Source organism: Mustelus asterias, chromosome 18, assembly GCF_964213995.1.
Source record: "Mustelus asterias chromosome 18, sMusAst1.hap1.1, whole genome shotgun sequence".
NCBI classification, from domain to species: Eukaryota; Metazoa; Chordata; class Chondrichthyes; order Carcharhiniformes; family Triakidae; genus Mustelus; species Mustelus asterias.
The window spans coordinates 30,528,942-30,541,270 of record NC_135818.1 but is presented as its reverse complement, the minus strand read 5'-3'; the positions used below and the strand labels follow the sequence as shown (position 1 = coordinate 30,541,270).

The window sequence follows — 12,329 nt, the reverse complement described above, 5'->3', positions numbered from 1 at the left end:
TTAGTGGGTAAAATATGTAGGGATATGGGGGTAGGGCCTGGGTGGGATTGTGGTTGGTGCAGACTCGATGGGCCAAATGGCCTCTTTCTGTTCTGTAGGGCTTCTATGATTTCTATGATCTAGCCAGGAGGAGATAACGAGCCTGGTTGTAGACAAGATTTAAACAATGTTCTGTGTACATGACCAATAATAGTGAACATTTGTGATTTGGTAGAGTGTGGTATTTGGGATCTCTAGGCCCTCCCTACGGGCATGCTTGAATAAACAATCTCGACCTGCACCTTGGTGTCCTGTGATTAGTTTGCAGAAGTCCTTCACAACAGTACATTTTTGAGTTGATATAGATGAGTTGAGGAGGAACTTCTTCATACAAAGGGTTGTGAATCTGTGGAATTCCCTGCTCAGTGATGCAGTTGAGGCTACCTCATTGAATGTTTTTAAGGCAAGGATAGATAAATTTTTGAACAGTAAAGGAATTAAGGGTTATGGTGAGTGGGCGGGTAAGTGGAGCTGAGTCCACGAAAAGATCAGCCATGATCTTATTGAAGGCGGAGCAGGCTTGAGGGATCAGATGGCCTGCTCCTAGGTCTTATGTTCTTATACTTTCTCCCTCAGATCTAAAATATGCAAACTTCAATGTACTGAAGAGAACAATACAATTTCCTGAGTCTCCTGTCCTTTCATTTTCTATCAGTGAGAGCGCATGAATAGAAGAGATAACGGATAGATTCACATAGATTCAATGCATTTACTGAAAAAAAGCTTAATGCTCGCATTGAACATTGACATTAATTCACATTAAAGGCAGGAACATAGGAATTAGGAGCAGGAGGCGGCAAATTCATCCCTTCGAGCCTGCTCCACCATTCAATCAGATCATGGTTGATCTCCCTTCACTCAGAGTCGTGAACCTGTGGAATTCTCTACCACAGAAATCTGTTGGGGCCAGTTAGTTAGATATGTTCAAGAGGGAGCTGGACATGGCCTTTGTGGCTAAAGGGATCAAAGGGCACGAAAAGCAGGAATGGGATACTGAGAGCACATGATCATATTGAATGGTGGTGCTGGCTCGGAGACAAATGGCCTACTCCTGCACCTATTTTCTATGTTTCTCTCCCTGGCTCAAATCCACCTCCCCACCTGTTCCCCATATCCCCATATCCCTTTTTTATTAGATATATATCTATCTCCTTCTTAAAACTATTCAACAGTTCAAACTCTACCGCACTATGGGGCAGCAAGTTCCCCAAATTTACCATCTTCTGCGAGAAGTAGTTCCTCCTCATCTCAGTTTTAAATCTACCGCCTCTCAACCTATACCTGAGATCTCTTGTTCTAGATTACCCCATAAGAGGAAACATTTGGTCTACATTTACTTTATCAATCTCTTTTAAAATTGTATTTATCTCGATTAGATCCCCTCTCATCCTTCTAAACTCCAGCAAGTGCACAAACTGTTTAATCTCTCCTCATACGTCAACTTTTTCATCTCCAGAATCAATCTGGTGAACTTCCTCTGAACTGCCTCCAATGCCACCACATCCTTCCTCAAATAAGGAGACCAAAACTGGGCACAATACTCCAGATATGGTCTCACCAACACCCTATACAATTGCAACAGCACTTCTCTACTTTTATACTCCAGCCCCTTTGCAATAAATTCCAACATTCCATTTGCCCTTTTTATTACATGTTGCCCCTGCATACCGACTTTGTGATTCATGAACATAGACACCCAGATCCCTTTGCCTGGATGCATTTTGAATCTGCTTTTCATTTAGGTAATAATTTGCCTTTCTATTTTTTCTAGCAAAATGGACAACCTCACACATCCACATTAAATGCCATCTGCCAAATTCTGGCCTATTCTCTTACCCTATATATATATCCATCTGTAAAATCTTTATATCATAATCACTGCTTGCTTTCCCACCAATTTTAGAATCATCCGCAAATTTTGCTATGTTACACTCTGTCCCTGCTTGCAGATCATTTATATAGATTGTAAAGAGTCTGGAGGTCCGAGGGCTGACCCCTGCGGCATCCCGCTAGTTACGTTTCACCAGCCAGTGAACGACCCATTTATCCCGACCCTGAGCTTGAACTGAGTACCATTATTATTATTATTAGGTAACAATATGGCAAGTGAAGGCTTGCCCACTAGGATTAAAACAAAACCATCATAATAATTTACAAAATTACATTTCACAAGGGGAACTGTGATGAAGAGGTCATGTCTAATCATTTAATTGAATGTTTTGAGGAGGTCACTGATGTGTCTGTGGATGTCATCTAAATGGACTTCCAGAAGGCTCCGGACAGATTACTGAAAAAAATGAAAGTGCTTGGAATTGGAGGTATCACTGAGTCCCTATGGTGGAGAAGGAGGCTATTTGGCCCGTCGAGTCTGCACCGACTCTCCAACAGAGCATACCACCCAGGCCCACCACCTGCCCTATCCCTGTAACCCCACACATTTACATAGAACATAGAACAGTACAGCACAGAACAGGCCCTTCGGCCCACGATGTTGTGCCGAGCTTTGTCTGAAACCCAGATCAAGCTATTTCCTCCCTATCATCCCGAGGTACTCCATGTGCCTATCCAATAGCTTCTTAAATGTTCCTAAAGTTTCTGACTCCACTATCCCTGCAGGCAATCCATTCCACACCCCAACCACTCTCTGAGTAAAAAACCTACCTCGGACATCCTTCCTATATCTCCCACCATGAACCCTATAGTTATGCCCCCTAGTTACCGCTCCATTCACCCGAGGAAATAGTCTTTGAACGTTCGCTCTATCTATCCCCCTCATCATCTTATAAACCTCTATCAAGTCTCCTCTCAACCTCCTCCGCTCCAAAGAGAAAAGCCCAAGTTCCCTCAACCTTTCCTCATAAGACCTACCCTCCAAACCAGGCAGCATCCTGGTAAATCTCCTTTGCACTCTTTCCAGTGTCTCCACATCCTTCTTGTAGTGAGGTGACCAGAACTGCACACAATATTCCAAATGTGGTCTCACCAAGGTCCTGTACAGTTGCAGCATAACCCCACGGCTCTTAAACTCAAACCCCCTGTTAATGAACGCCAACACACTATAGGCCTTCTTCACAGCTCTATCCACTTGAGTGGCAACCTTCAGAGATCTATGGATATGAACCCCAAGATCTCTCTGTTCCTCCACATTCTTCAGAACCCTACCTTTGACCCTGTAATCCACATTTAAATTTGTCCTACCAAAATGAATCACCTCGCATTTGTCAGGGTTAAACTCCATTTGCCATTTTTCAGCCCAGCTCTGCATCCTATCTATGTCTCTTTGCAGCCTACAACAGCCCTCCACCTCATCCACTACTCCACCAATCTTGGTGTCATCAGCAAATTTACATTGCTATTCCTCCTAATCTACACACCTTTAGACACAAAGCGGTAATCTCCTGTGGGATGTATGTGGTGAGGAAATCCAGTAGTGTTTCAGGAGATTTTAGTTGTAAGAAGTGCATTAGATTGCAGCTTCTGGAGGAGCGTGTAAAGGAGATGGAGGGGGAGTTAGAGGAACTCCGCATAATTCGGGAGGCGGAGGTGGAAGTTGATAGGAGTTATAGAGAAATAGTAACTCCTAGAAATGAGGCTTGGGTCAATGCCAGGAGGAGGGGTAAGAAGCAATCGGGAAGACAATCCCCTGGGGCGGTTCCCCTCCATAATAGGTTTTCGGTGCTGGAGGCTACAGTTGAGGAGGAATCAACTGAGCATAGAGAGCAGATCTCTGGGGGTGAGCCGAGTGAGAAAGCTCAGGTGGTTAGGGGCTGTAAAAGACTGGGCCTTGTGATTGGGGACTCCACAATTAAGGGGACAGATAGGAGGGTCGGAACTAAAGGTAGGGACTCAGGGTTGGTGTGTTGCCTACCAGGGGCTGGGGTCCGGGATGTGTCTGACAGGGTATTCAGGACTCTTAGGGGGGAGGGAGATAAACCACAAGTTATTGTACATGTGGGGACACACGACATAGGGAGGATAGGGGAAGGGGATATTAGGCAGGGATTTATGGAGTTGGGGTGGAAACTAAAGGCCAAGACTGACAGAGTGGTTATCTCTGGACTCTTGCCTGTACCACGGGATAGTTTAGAGAGGAATAGGGAGAGGGAAGGTTTGAATTCATGGCTGAGGGGATGGTGCAGGAGGGAGGGGTTCAGGTACTTAAGCAATTGGGGCTCGTACTGGGGAAGGTGTGACCTCTATGAGAAGGATGGTCTACACCTTAATCAGAAGGGGACCAATATCCTGGGGGGTAAATTTGCTAAGGCCATGCAGGGAGGTTTAAACTGATTCGGGGGGGGGGAGGGATCCTGAGTAGTGGGGCTGAAAGTGAGGGATGCATGGATGGGGACTGCAATGCACGGCATTGCAGAGGTGGGGTGGAGCAGGGTTTGAAATGTGTATACTTCAATGCCAGGAGTATTCGCAATAAAGTGGGTGAACTTGCAGCGTGGATCAGTACCTGGGACTTCGATGTTGTGGCTATTTCAGAGACATGGATAGAGCAGGGGCAGGAATGGATGCTGCAGGTCCCGGGGTTCAAATGTTTTAGTCGAAGTAGGGAAGGAGGTAGAAGAGGGGGAGGGGTAGCATTATTGGTCAGAGATTGTATCACAGTGTCAGAGAGGAGGTTTGATGAGGACTTATCTGTTGAGGTAGTATGGGCGGAGATTAGAAATAGGAGAGGAGAGGTCACCCTGTTGGGAGTCTTTTATAGACCTCCTAAAAGTTCTAGAGAGGTTGAGGAAAGGATTGCGGAGTCAATCCTGCTTAGGAGTGAAAGTAATAGGGCAATTGTTATGGGGGATTTTAACTTGACTAATATTGACTGGAATTGTTATAGCTCTAGCTCGTTAGAGGGGTCAGTTTTTGTTCAAAGCGTGCAGGAAGGTTTTTTGACTCAGTATGTAGACAGGCCAACTAGAGGTGAGGCTATATTGGATCTGGTGCTGGGAAATGAGCCAGACCAGGTGCTAGACTTGGAAGTTGGTGTGCATTTTGGTGATAGTGACCACAATTCGGTTACGTTCACCTTAGTGATGGAAAGGGATAGGCATGAACCTCGGGCCAGTGGTTTTAGCTGGGGGAAGGGTAATTATGAGGCTATTAGGAGAGAATTAGGAAACATAGGTTGGACTAGGAGATTACAGGGACTGGGAACGTCCGACATGTGGAGTTTTTTCAAGGAGCAGCTACTGCGAGTCTGTGATAGGTATGTCCCTGTCAGGCAAGGAGGAATTGGTAGGGCTAGGGAACCGTGGTGCACCAAAAAAGTTTCTTTGTTGGTTAAAAAGAAAAAGGAGGCTTATGTTCGGATGAGACGTGAGCACTCGGGTAGTGCACTAGAAAGCTTTAGATTGGCTAAGAGGGAGTTGAAGAGCGAGCTTAGAAGGGCTAAAAGGGGACATGAGAAGACTTTGGCGGATAGGGTTAAAGAGAATCCTAAGGCGTTCTATAGGTATGTCAAGAACAGAAGGTTGGTTAGGGCAAGTTTAGGGCCAGTTATAGATGGCAGAGGGAAGTTATGTGTGGAACCGGAGGAGATTGGTGAAGCATTGAACCAATATTTCTCTTCGGTGTTCACGCAAGGGGACATGAATATAGCTGAGGAGGACACTGGGTTGCAGGGGAGTAGAATAGACAGTATTACAGTTGATAAGGAGGATGTGCAGGATATTCTGGAGGGTCTGAAAATAGATAAATCCCCTGGTCCGGATGGGATTTATCCAAGGATTCTCTGGGAGGCAAGAGAAGTGATTGCAGAGCCTCTGGCTCTGATCTTCAGGTCGTCGTTGGCCTCTGGTATAGTACCAGAAGATTGGAGGTTAGCGAATGTTGTCCCATTGTTTAAGAAGGGGAACAGAGACTTCCCCGGGAATTATAGACCGGTGAGTCTCACTTCTGTTGTCGGCAAGATGTTGGAAAAAATTATAAGGGATAGGATTTATAGTTATTTGGAGAGTAATGAATTGATAGGTGATAGTCAGCATGGTTTTGTGGCAGGTAGGTCGTGCCTTACTAACCTTATTGAGTTTTTTGAGAAAGTGACCAAGGAGGTGGATGGGGGCAAGGCAGTGGACGTGGTATATATGGATTTTAGTAAGGCGTTTGATAAGGTTCACCATGGTAGGCTTCTGCAGAAAATGCAGATGTATGGGATTGGGGGTGATCTAGGAAATTGGATCAGGAATTGGCTAGCGGATAGGAAACAGAGGGTGGTGGTTGATAGTAAATATTCATCATGGAGTGCGGTTACAAGTGGTGTACCTCAGGGATCTGTTTTGGGGCCACTGCTGTTTGTAATATTTATTAATGATCTGGATGAGGGTATAGTTGGGTGGATTAGCAAATTTGCTGATGACACCAAAGTCGGTGGTGTGGTAGACAGTGAGGAAGGGTGTCGTAGTTTGCAGGAAGACTTAGACAGGTTGCAAAGTTGGGCCGAGAGGTGGCGGATGGAGTTTAATGCGGAGAAGTGTGAGGTAATTCACTTTGGTAGGAATAACAGATGTGTTGAGTATAGGGCTAACGGGAGGACTTTGAATAGTGTGGAGGAGCAGAGGGATCTAGGTGTATGTGTGCATAGATCCCTGAAAGTTGGGAATCAAGTAGATAAGGTTGTTAAGAAGGCATATGGTGTCTTGGCGTTTATTGGTAGGGGGATTGAATTTAGGAGTCGTAGCGTTATGTTGCAACTGTACACAACTCTGGTGCGGCCGCACTTGGAGTACTGTGTGCAGTTCTGGTCCCCACATTACAGGAAGGATGTGGAGGCTTTGGAGAGGGTGCAGAGGAGGTTTACCAGGATGTTGCCTGGTATGGAGGGGAAATCCTATGAGGAGAGGCTGAGGGATTTGGGATTGTTTTCGCTGGAAAGGCGGCGGCTCAGAGGGATCTTATTGAAACATATAAGATGATTAGAGGTTTAGATAGGGTGGATAGTGATAGCCTTTTTCCTCTGATGGAGAAATCCAGCACGAGGGGGCATGGCTTTAAATTGAGGGGGGGTAGTTATAGAACCGATGTCAGGGGTAGGTTCTTTACCCAGAGGGTGGTGAGGGATTGGAATGCCCTGCCAGCATCAGTTGTAAATGCGCCTAGTTTGGGGGCGTTTAAGAGATCCGTAGATAGGTTCATGGACGAAAAGAAATTGGTTTAGGTTGGAGGGTCACAGTTTTTTTTTTTAACTGGTCGGTGCAACATCGTGTGCCGAAGGGCCTGTTCTGCGCTGTAATGTTCTATGTTCTATGTAATTTAGCATAGCCAATCCACCAAACCAGCACATCTTTGGATTGTGAGAGAGCATCCGGAAGAAACACATGCAGACATGGGAAGAATATGCAAACTCCACACAGATCCATCCAAGACTGGAATTGAACCCAGGTCCCTGGCGCGATGAGGCAGCAGTGTTAACCACTGTGCCACCCCCAAGGTATCCTTGTGTTATCAGTAATCTTTTGTCTGGGAGGTGGAAGGGGAATTCAGGATAAAGGTTCGGAAACATGACTAGCAGTGTTTCCCATGGCTCTGCACAGTGGCATCAACATTTTTGACACATTTATTAATGAAGACTCTGTGTATGACCCTGTGTCAGCTGTAAATTTGGATGTGCAATTGCCATCAAAGATGCTAGGGGGCAAATCAAGTTGCATAGGAAGCTAGACATGAACAGGCCGATTGATCTTCTCCTCTTCCTATGGTACTCAGTTCAAGCTCAGCACCCTATAATTTTAAATCTTACCTTCTTGAAGCAAAAAAGAGTAACACTTAAATTCAATAAATTGTTGTGGAATGCTTTACCTGTTACATATGCAAACTTGAGCTTTCACAAATATTACAAAACTGTCACAATGAACACAGATCAATTAATATCACAACCGTCACAGGCGGCCAAATCAGAAAATTTTGTCCATCAATTCAAAGTGCATTACTCAGCCTAAAATATTTTAAAGGATACATGATGTGAGAATCGCAGCCAGATAGAGATGCCCAGCAAATTGAGGTCCCCTGAAAAATTAGAATAGCAAATTTAAAACATTCTATTTTTATTAACTTTATTAAATAGCCTCCCAACAACACAGGTTAGAGTGTAACATTCAATTTACTATCTGGAATAGGTGTAATAGAATAATCAGAACACTTGGCACTATTTTTGCTATCCACTAAATCTGTTGGATTATCCACGCATCAACCCACCTATACTACTGTTTGAGAGATGATCAATTATGCAATATCATAAAGCCATTCTATACAAGCTGCAATTTCCATGACGAGACCATGGTGTATTATCACAAAGTTCAAATGATCAAACCCAATGCCTATCCTCCCTTGTCCAGGATGATCATGGTTTAGTTCCTCCCTAAATGGTAGAAGTGACTGAGTAAACGACTGAATTCCAAGCTAGGATGACAGTTTAAATCTGAAAATGAAGGATAAGAAAGCTGACTAGTCAGGGATCAATTATCAGAGTTGAGATTTCAACCTACCAGAAAATGATTGGGATAATAATTTCTTGTGTTATCAATGCAATGGATGAAAGAATTCAGAGCCATTTCCAAATTTGCTAAGAACTCTAGGTAATGCAATAAGCAGAACGTTGCAAAGGGGGTTAAAATTTGATTGGGAATTGTGAGGTTAATCACGAAAACCTAGTGGTAACCTACAAAAATAATTTCAAATCTTCATAGAATGTTAGTCTTCATCTCAAAGGGACTAGAAAACAAAAGGGGTTTGTTTTGATGTTATAGCAGCACAGAACTCTGGTGAGACCACATCTATAATAATGCATTAATCTCAGGACACCACAACTCAGCCACAATGATGTCAGGACTAAACAGATTAAATTATGATGGTAGGTTAGTTCTTTATGATGATTGAAGGATTTGAAATGATAGATAAAGAGAAATTATTTCCTCTTGAGGGGACATCTGGAACAAGAGATATAACCTTAAAATAGAATTGAGTCATTCAGGAGTGATGTAAGGAAGCATTTCTTACACAAAGGGTAGTGGTGTCTGGAACTTTCTCTCCCAATGAGCTGTTCAGACTGGGGATCAATTGAACATTTCAAAACAGAGATAGATTTTTTCAGTTCTAATGAAAAACCTGAACCATTAACTCTGTTTCTCTTCCCACAAATGCAAATTGGGGTGCTGAACATTTCCAGCATTTCCTGTTTTTAATTTCAGACATCTCAAATCTGCCTTGAGAAAGTGGTCAGCTGGCTTCTTGAACCACTGGAGTCCATGAGGTGCAGATACACTCAGTGCAATTAGGAAGGGTTGTTGACCCAGCGACGTGAAAAAATAGCGATATAGTTCCAAGTCAAAATGATGAGTGACTTGGAGGGGAGCTTGCAGGTACTGGCGTTCCCATGCATCTGCTGCACTGTCCTTCTAGGTAGTAATGAGTTTGGTGAGTTGCTGCGGTGCATCTTGCGGATGGAGACACTGCTGCCAACGTGCATCGGTGGTGGAGGGAATAGATATTGAAGGTGGTGGATGGGTGCTAAGAACCCTGCTGATGTTATCTGCAAGAATAACTGTTTCTTGTTTGCAATAATATGAGGAGCAATGTATAATCCAGTGATGAACCAGTCCAGTCATTGCACAAACAATTAAGAAAGTGTATTTATTAAAGAAAACAGAAAAACACACAAGAAATACACTATGACACTTAAGTATATAAATAACTTAACACACCATTTTATCTGAAATTAACTCTTGTTCCCAAAATATAACCACGTTCCCTGCACTCGCTAAGACACCCCTTTCCCATGTAACATCCAATATAGTCACGCTATTCATCAAATCTAGCTAACAGTTACCAGACCATACAGTTTAGAGGACCCAAGACTGGGAAACCGTCTTTTCCTGGTTCAAAGGCACAAAACTGTGTCTTTTAGTAATCTGCGTGGCTCTAAACGTTAAATGGAACAGGTCTCCATGGCTTTGATCATAGATCGATTGGCCTCTCTAAAGATTACACGGAGCTGGCCTGTCTGACAGTTGGATAGAAAATCAGCCTGCTCCCCCAATGAGGGCGCTAGCAGTTAATATTGTTCAGTCTCTTTGATATTCCACCTTGTGGATTTGGTTGTCTACATCGTTCAAATTCCTTGCCTTTAGAAGTTATCATTTGTATAGCTCCATTGATCCCATAGTCATAGAGGTTTACAGCATGGAAACAGGCCCTTCGGCCCAACTTGTTCATGCCGCCCTTTTTTTTAAACCCCTAAGCTAATCCCAATTGCCTGCATTTGGCCCATATCCCTCTATACCCATCTTATCCATGTAACTATCTAAATGCTTTTTAAAAGACAACATTGTACCCGCCTCCACTACTACCTCTGGCAGCTTGTTCCAGACACTCACCACCCTGTGTGTGAAGAAATTGCCCCTCTGGACACTTTTGTATCTCTCCCCTCTCACCTTAAATCTATGCCCTCTAATTTTAGACTCCCCTACGTTTGGGAAAAGATATTGACTATCCAGCTGATCTGTGCCCCTCATTATTTTATAGACCTCTATAAAATCATAGAAACCCTACAGTGCAGAAGGAGGCCATTCGGCCCATCGAGTCTGCACCGACCACAATCCCACCCAGGCCCTACCCCCATCATCCCTCAGCCTCCTACATTCCAGAGAAAAAAGTCCCAGTCTATTCAGCCTCTCCTTATAACCCAAACCATCAAGTCCCGGTAGCATCTTAGTAAATCTTTTCTGCACTCTTTCTAGTTTAATAATATCCTTTCTATAATAGGGTGACCAGAACACAGTATTCCAAGTGTGGCCTTACCAATGTCTTGTACAACTCCAACAAGACGTCCCAATTCCTGTATTCAATGTTCTGACCGATGAAACGAAGCATGCCGAATGCCTTCTTCACCATTCTGTCTATCTGTGATTCCACTTTCAAGGAACTATGAACATGTACCTCTAGATCTCTTTGTTCTGTAACTCTCCCCAACGCCCTACCATTAACTGAGTAAGTCCTGCCCTGGTTCAATCTACCAAATGCATCACCTCGCATTTGTCTAAATTAAACTCCATCTGCCATTCGTCAGCCCACTGGCCCAATTGATCAAGATCCTGTTGCAATCGAAGATAACTTTTTTCACTGTCCACTATGCCACCAATCTTGGTGTCATCTGCAAACTTACTAACCATGCCTCCTATATTCTCATCCAAATCATTAATGTAAATGATAAATAACAGTGGACCCAGCACTGATCCCTGAGGCACACTGCTGGTCACAGGCCTCCAGGTTGAAAAACAACCTTCTATAACCACCCTCTGGCTTCTGTCAAGAAGCCAATTTTGTATCCATTTGGCTACCTCACCCTGGACCCCGTGAGATTTAACCTTATGCGACAACCTACCATGCTGTACCTTGTCAAAGGCCTTGCTAAAGTCCATGTAGACAACATCAACTGCACTGCCCTCATCTACCTTCTTAGTTACCCCTTCAAGAAACTCAATCAAATTTGTGAGACATGATTTTCCACTCACAAAACCATGCTGACTGTCCCTAATCAGTCCTTGAGTCTCTAAATGCCTGTCGATCCTGTCTCTCAAAATACCTTCCAACAACTTACCCACCACCGATGTGAGGTTCACTGGCCTGTAGTTCCCAGACTTTTCCCTGCAGCCCTTTTTAAACAAAGGCACAACATTTGCCACTTTCCAATCTTCAGGCACCTCATCACCTATCGATGATTCAAATATCTCGGCTAGGGGATCCGCAATTTCCTTCCTAGCCTTCCACAATGTTCATCAGGTCCCGGGAATTTATCTACCTTGATGCCCTTTAAGACTTCCAGCACCTCCTTCTCTGTAATATGTACACTCCTCAAGACATCACTATTTATTTCCCCAAGTTCCCCAACAATAAATACTGATGAGAAATATTCATTTAGGATCTCACCCATCTCTTATGGATCCGCACATAGATGGCCTTGTTGATCCTTAAGAGGCCTTACTCTCTCCCTTGTTACTCTTTTGCCCTTTATGTATTTGTAGAAGCTCTTTGGATTCTCATAGAAATCATACGGCGACACGGTAGCACAGTGGTTAGCACTGCTGCTTCACAGCTCCAGGGACCTGGGTTCGATTCCTGGCTTGGGTCACTGTCTGTGTGGTGTTTGCACATTCTCCTCGTGCCTGTGTGGGTTTCCTCCGGGTGCCCGGTTTCCTCCCACAGTCCAAAGATGTGCGGGTTAGGTTGATTGGCCATGTTAAAAATTGCTCTTAGTGTCCTGAGATGCGTAGGTTAGAGGGATTAGTGGGTAAATA

General features: G+C 44.1%; 1 protein-coding gene across 2 annotated transcripts in view; it reads right to left on the bottom strand.

Annotated features, from left to right (window-relative positions):
- Window positions 1–12,329, bottom strand: part of wdr21 (WD repeat domain 21) — a 173,273-nt gene that overhangs the window by 92,529 nt on the left and 68,415 nt on the right. For both annotated transcript variants that reach the window (XM_078233664.1, XM_078233665.1), the window contains exon 8: window positions 7,994–8,043. In XM_078233664.1, the coding sequence (XP_078089790.1) occupies window positions 7,994–8,043 (50 nt within the window). The remainder of the gene's footprint in view (window positions 1–7,993; window positions 8,044–12,329) is intronic.